Source organism: Capsicum annuum, unplaced genomic scaffold, assembly GCF_002878395.1.
Source record: "Capsicum annuum cultivar UCD-10X-F1 unplaced genomic scaffold, UCD10Xv1.1 ctg77869, whole genome shotgun sequence".
Lineage (NCBI taxonomy): Eukaryota > Viridiplantae > Streptophyta > Magnoliopsida > Solanales > Solanaceae > Capsicum > Capsicum annuum.
In genome coordinates, this window is record NW_025888304.1 from 1 (window position 1) to 6947 (window position 6947).

Below are 6947 nucleotides of genomic sequence, written 5' to 3' on the forward strand. Positions count from 1 at the left end.
TTTACAGTGACCCGCAGTCAATGACGACTAGATTTTAGGTTTTAATTTGAGGGCACTTTGGACTATTCCCCATTGCCCAATTAAAACCCCACGTCCATAAAGCACTTAAGGGGGTATATTCCATCCTGAACATACTCAAACACTTCCAAAGCTTTCTCAAATTCTCTCAAGCAACTATACTTAGGATTTCCAATAAGTAGGTCATCCAAGGGATCAAGGATTGAATTTCTTTCATAAAAATGGTATTTAAGGCATTTTACTCTTCCCTCATTGTTATTTGTTAAAAGAATATGTTTTAAAGTATTGTTCATGAGATATTGGTGATTGGTTTAAAACAAGGATCGGAGGTTTTAAATGCTTATGGATTAAACATTATTTCTCATGGTTTTCATGTGATTAATCATGCTTTAATTATGGTTTTGAACTTGTGGGTGCATGGGTATGGTGAATGAACTAGGGAATTATGATTTTCCCCAAACTTTTGACTTTTGAAGTGGTTATGACCCCAACCCCATATTGTGAAATTGGGTTTTAGTTATCAAAAATGTGGGAATTTGAACTGTTCTTGCACTATTGCATAATAATTTTAAATGAAACCTTATGGGGTTGTGTAATTTCCTAAACTAATGTGTAATTGAACCAAGGGGTTGTGAATTCCACCAAGTGATAGTAATTGGTTTGGCATGTTGAGGTTTCCTTCCAAGTGTAGTTGGTATGATGATAGTAACAAAGTATGCCTAAATGTATATCATGGTTCAATAAATGATAATGAATGTGCTAATTGTTTTAAATGGTCTTTAATATAGGTTGGGTAGCTGAGTCATAAAAGTCGGGGTCCCGAGGGACCAACACTGAAAACCCCGATTTCCGGCGTGAGGGTCTATATGACCAGGAGGTTCGAGCCTCCTTTATTATTATCAATTGATTAGGAAGTTCAAGTCCTCCACATCTTATTACCTGATTTGGTGCTCATGTTACCTTGATATGCAAGGAGGTTCGAGTCCCCCATATTGCATATGTTTACCCTCTATTCGTGCAGCCATACGTACTGAGGCCCTACCAGCTGGGGAGAGTTAGGTCCATATAGCCCGTGGGTGCCTTTTTATGTAATGACGGTTAAGCTACTCAATTCAGGCTAAAGTTATAAAGTGCATATTAAGCCTTGTTCCTTATCCTGGTATGTTATGATGGTTAAGCTACACAATTCAGGCTAAACTTGTAAAGTACATGTTAAGCCTTGTTCCTTATCCTGTCATGTGATATATATATATATATATATATATATATATACATACATTTGATTATGTGCAGTGGTTTTGAATGATTTTGAACTTTTGATCATGGAATTATGTTATCCTTATCCCTGAGTTACATGTTAGTGTTCACTCCACTATCGGTCTTTGGACGCTGTATCCCCACGCAATGCAGGCATCAGAGTTATTTCTACCTTTTCTGAGCAGAGTTTGGTCTGTCGGCTCGGTTCATTGCGTTGTGGTGAAATGGTGAGCTTTCATCCCCCGAAAGGCTTAGGCATTTCAGCAGCTTTTATTCTTAGATTTGAGTTGATAGTTACTTTCATTATCATTTCCATTCTCATTGTCATCTGTCATAGTCGGGAACGTGTCCCGACCAAGACTTGTTTTGGTTCCTCATTTAGAAGGCTTTGTTTGGATTACTGTGGATATTGGGTGATGTTGGTCGGTTGATTGGCTGGTCACCGCTCGTCAGTTTACAACTACACAGCCCAGAAATACATAGAAAATATCTACAGAGTACAAACTTTTCTAAACCATAACCCCAGAGCTACAAACATCAAAGAACCAAACACCAACTATATAACCCAAAAATTACAAGGATATAACAAACTAATTGCACTACCCAAGACTAACCCAAGCCTAGTAAAAACCTGTTTTGACTATGGACTATTAAACATCATATATACCCAAGACGGAGAAGAATTAACAGCTATGGAAGAATTATACAAGATATTCACCACCTACAAAAGGATAACGAAAGGAAATTTATTTTACATAAAGTGTTATACTGCACCAGCAGAGATACTATATGACGAAATAAAATCAGTTATACAAGTTGTAAAGATAGGACTAACTAGAGATATAATCATACCAGAAGATATCACACAGCAACCGGAGATACCCAGAATTGAGATACCCGACTTCTACGCAAATAAACGACTTATTGGACTAGCTACGATTATCCAAGAACTAGCAAATAATTATACTAATGGAAACCCAATATGGAGCTATTATTCGAGAGATCATCAAATGATTTACTCTAATTCAAAAGAGCTACGACAAGCAGATATGGAAGAAGTCAGACAATGGATAATGACATTACTCAACCCAGAAAAACAATCTACCGCAAGAGCAATTAAAAAATGATTTATTTCAGACGGACTACTGACAAAATATTGTAAAATAATTGGACATAAATATCCAGATCACCAATGTTCAAGGTGTAATGCAGTGATTCTTTAATTTTTCTAAAAGCTTCTCTATTTTTAAATGGTCTTCGCATAATTAATTTAATAATTTATAGGTAAATTCTAATAACTCTAACATATATCTCACTTCCGTATTTTTTGAATTACTGAGCTCTGATACCATTTGTAGGGGGTGCGGACATAAGTGATTAACTAACTTATAATATAGATTTATTATATTTCTAATGAATCTATTTTTCTTTGTGCGTGGATATTTCTTAAATTTTGTTTCAATCTCTTTTAATGATTTACTTTTTTCGTAAGATATATTCATTAATTTATTTGGTTTATTATTTTATCCTGTAGTAATTGCAGAGTTACAAATTTCTGTATAATAATTTATCCTATCTGTACTGTAATGTATATCTAATTCTAGATTTTCAATGTTATTTATTATCTTGTGTTGTTCTTCTCGTAGTGAGTTTTTTAAATTATATAAACTATCACATGTACTTTTTTCTAAATTTTCTAAGGTTTTATCTATCCATATTAATTTTTCTTTTAGATTTTTCATTGTTTTCCTAATTCGGTTTCTATAATTAATTTCATTATTTAGATTTTCTTGATTTTCTCTAGTTTTTCTAATATATTCTAGCATCTCTTAATCTGTACAATATCCTTCTGGGTAAATTTCTTCGTATAACTGTTCTAGCCAATTTATGGTTTCAATTTCATAGTCTATTACTTTTTCTAATATTATTTTCTTAATATCTATTATTTCTATAACTTTAAGTATATGTAAGATTAAAACTTTAAGATAATCTAGGTGATCTATCTTTTAAAATTGATTTTATTATAATATTTTGTAGTTGTTTGTTCTAGCCTTAGTAGTTCTTGCATATTTTTATTAAGAAATTCCATGTATTTTATGTTTTTATTTTCCATGTATTTGTCTATATTTATTTTTATCTGTTTTTCTAGTAACTGTATGTTTCTCATATCTTTTTCCTAAATTTTCTATGTAATTTGTCATGGTAAGTATTTGTAAGAGTAGTTAGGTAGATATGGTATATAATTTATGATTTTTCTTATATCTACTACTTTTATATCTCTAAGTTCATACAAAATAAGTATTTTAAATTTATCTACCATCACATCAGATAAATAATTATTCATTTTCATAAAATTGCTTTTTTCAAAATATTCCCTTCAACCATGTACATAACAAAATATGGTCATCTTAGCTTACTATATAATAGATTATTCTTAAATAATATGTTCTTCGGTCACTATTAACATGGTAATCCGGATACTTTTTCCCTTAAATAGTGCCTCTACTCTGGTTATTCCCCGCCACGGCTTCTTGCCTCATTGGTTTCACCTTTAGGATGACATAATTCTTAGGGATCTTTCTCCGTTTCTACTTTGTTAATAAACTTCTTAACATATTATTCTTCGAATAATTCTACTATGAAGTAACTAATATGAATTTATTTTATCATATCATGATTGTTGGGAATTATGAATTTAGCTATTCATAATCATAAATAAATATACCTGTTCGGGTAGTTTTGATATTTCTGAAGTTTGTTCCTCCATAGCTTTTTCCATTGAAATATGTCTATTTTTTAATTAACTGAGTAAAATATTTGTTGTGGAATGGAGAGAGTATTTGTTTCAACGCATGAAGGCTTGCTTTGCAATGCCTTCAGTTGCCTTCATTTATAGAATGAAAAACTTTACAATCTTCACACGTTTTTTAAAATGCTAAAAAACAAAAAGCTACTAATTTAAAAAGTCAAAAAAGCTAGTATAGCCTTTTGAAAATTCTAAGTCTAGTAAGTTAAAAAGTCTACATATAGGAACAATAATTACAATTCTTTTACGTAAAGACTAAAAACTTTATACAATAATTCAATATCTTGTCTCCGTTGATGTTGTTGTATCTGCTATAATGGAAGAAGAGGATCTTTTTATGGACTTACTTGATCTTTCAATTTTCCTTCCCTAATTTAGGCAGAAAATAAAATAAAATGACTTTAAATACGTCACTTTCTCTTTTGGTATCTTCACACTTACTTTCTTTAACCACCTCTTTTTAGATAATCAAACAATGTATTCTTACACTCCGCTTCATTTCTTTCTTTAACCACCGCTTTTTAGATAATCAAACAATGTATTCTTACACTCCGCTTCATTTCAATATAAAGTACTCTTTATCCAAACTTTTCTAGACATCCACATGAAAATAATAATAAAGAGAAATTTATAAAAACATACAGAATCAACTATGTCTTCTATTTTTAAAGAGACTGATGCCGTTGCTCCAGATAACCAGAATGAAGTTGATACTAATGTTGTTGTTATTGCTGTTCCTGGTAATGATGATAGCGAAATGAGATCAAGTTCTGCTCAAAAAGAAGTTGACACAACTTATTTATCTATATTGATTGGTGTGTTAAGTTATGGAAGTGGTCAAGATGATGAATACGATGATGATGCGCAAAGAAAGGCTGATCCTGATGAAGGATTCCTTAAACTCATTAGCAACATTGGAAACTGCTCTGCCTTTAAAGTAAGTTTTTTGTCTCCTTTGATTATTTCTTTTGTCCCCTTTAATTAATTTCACTTTTGATAAATTATCCAGAAATTTTTATTTGCTAATGAGTTTTGTTTTCAATATAATTTATACATTTCATTATGGAGATATAAGTTTCAACAGAGGGGTTTATATCAATTTATAGTAAAACTTTAACCTTATTTTTCTCATGCCTTTCGTGTTCTTCCCATTAAATTTCAGTTTCCATTCAAATATTATCAAAAAGGATTGAATGTAATAATTCTTCTCTTGTAAAATTTTGTAAAAGACAGATTACATGGATCCAGGCTAGACAAAAGAATTCCAATAGATTCAATATTTTTTATATATAATTCAAAGATTTCATGGATCCAGGCTAGATTAAAGAATTCCAATGATTCAATATTTTTTATATATAATTCAAAGATTGTTTTTACTTATAAGAAGAAGACTAATTTTTGTCATATAAATTTTTGGTGTTTATGATGTTTTTGTCATTGTTTTAGGCGAGGATTATCAAGCTATTATGATAGATTCATGAATTTAAATGAAGTAAGAAGTGTGAGAGAGATTGAGAAGGAAGAAAGCCCGTTGAACAAGCGAAGATGTTTGACAGCGACACAATGTATAAATAACATGAATATCAATTCTTTTGAAAGTAATTGTACTCTCTCCCATTTTTTTAATTACTTTACTCTCTCTATGTTAATATACATAACATAGCCGACATATACATAGCATTCTATGTATGTGTTAAAATTTTTGTAATATGTTTAGAGAGTTGAGATTTTTTATAATATTGAAAACATAAGTTGTGTATTTGTATAATTTTTAGTTATATTAGATAAATGCCTTATTTGACACTGGTTGATGATAAAAAAGCCCAAAATGCGGGAGTTGAACAAGAGTTTAAATCATCCCCCAGCAGCGCTAGCTTTAACTCCGTCAACTCTACCATGTAGTCATCCATCATTTGACTGGATTACCTTTTGGTCTTGCGTTTATTGTGTGAACAGTCCATTTTCTAAAGTTTTGTTATTTTGGTTTTTTCTTTTGTATTGTGATGAAATTTTGTTTTTAAGCTCTCAAGGTTCTATTTATGTTTCATTTTTTCCTTTTAAGCGGATATGCAAATTATAAGGGACATGAATTTTTTATTTTTTTTTTTTGAAAATTTCAGAAAAATCCGCAGTCGCTACATTCTCTGTCCTTCGGGTGAGCACTCTATGGTGAGTACTGTGTAAACCCCTCATTATGCAATAACTTGCAAATCACAAAGGAGATGTAAACCACACTAGGTAAACCCTATACGACGAGCTCGATTGAGAAGACATTAGAGGTGAATTGAACCCGCGACCTCCGCTATGGAAAGTCTCCCTCAAACCAACTCAACCACCCCTTGCGGGCTAGATTTTTCTTTATTGGCTTTAATTTGATCATTTTGTGTTGCCAATTAAGTGCTTTAAGTAAGGCTGTCAAGTGGGCCGGGTCGGGCCAACCCAAAACCGGCCCATGTTATTTAATCGAGTTGAGGGCCGGGCCGGGCCCAACAGTAAAATAATAAAAAACCACCCTAACCCGTCCCACTTAACCCAACCCAGTCAAACCCACCTAAACCCGGTCAAAAATATAAAAAAAAACTTTTTTTCAATATACATTATATATACCCACCTATATACATTATAAATACGTTAAACAGTATATATACACTATATATAGTATATACTACATTAGAATTTAAAAAATATATACACATATACACAATTACACATATATACGCACCATCCAAATATATATATACTACTTTAAACTTTAAAGTTTAAATAAAATATACTACAATATATATATATATATATATATATATATATATATATATATATACACATGTATACGTTAAATATATACGTCTATAGAAGATATATACAC

General features: G+C 31.4%; 1 protein-coding gene across 1 annotated transcript; it reads left to right on the plus strand.

Moving 5' to 3' along the window:
- The first annotated feature begins 4529 nt into the window (after positions 1-4529).
- Positions 4530-5884, plus strand: LOC107853617. Its single transcript, XM_016698600.2, has 2 exons — positions 4530-5018; positions 5528-5884. Exons 1-2 carry the CDS (start codon positions 4734-4736, stop codon positions 5549-5551), a joined length of 309 nt encoding a protein of 102 aa, XP_016554086.1. The 5' UTR covers positions 4530-4733; the 3' UTR covers positions 5552-5884.
- The last annotated feature ends 1063 nt before the right edge of the window (positions 5885-6947 follow it).

What these genes read in the sequence shown, in the direction of transcription:
- LOC107853617 (XM_016698600.2), top strand. Translation starts at nt 4,734, where the DNA reads ATGTCTTCTATTTTTAAAGAGACTGATGCCGTTGCTCCAGATAACCAG. An exon ending in GAAACTGCTCTGCCTTTAAA is followed by an intron (nt 5,019 to 5,527) that starts GTAAGTTTTTTG and finishes TCATTGTTTTAG; the next exon opens with GCGAGGATTATCAAGCTATT.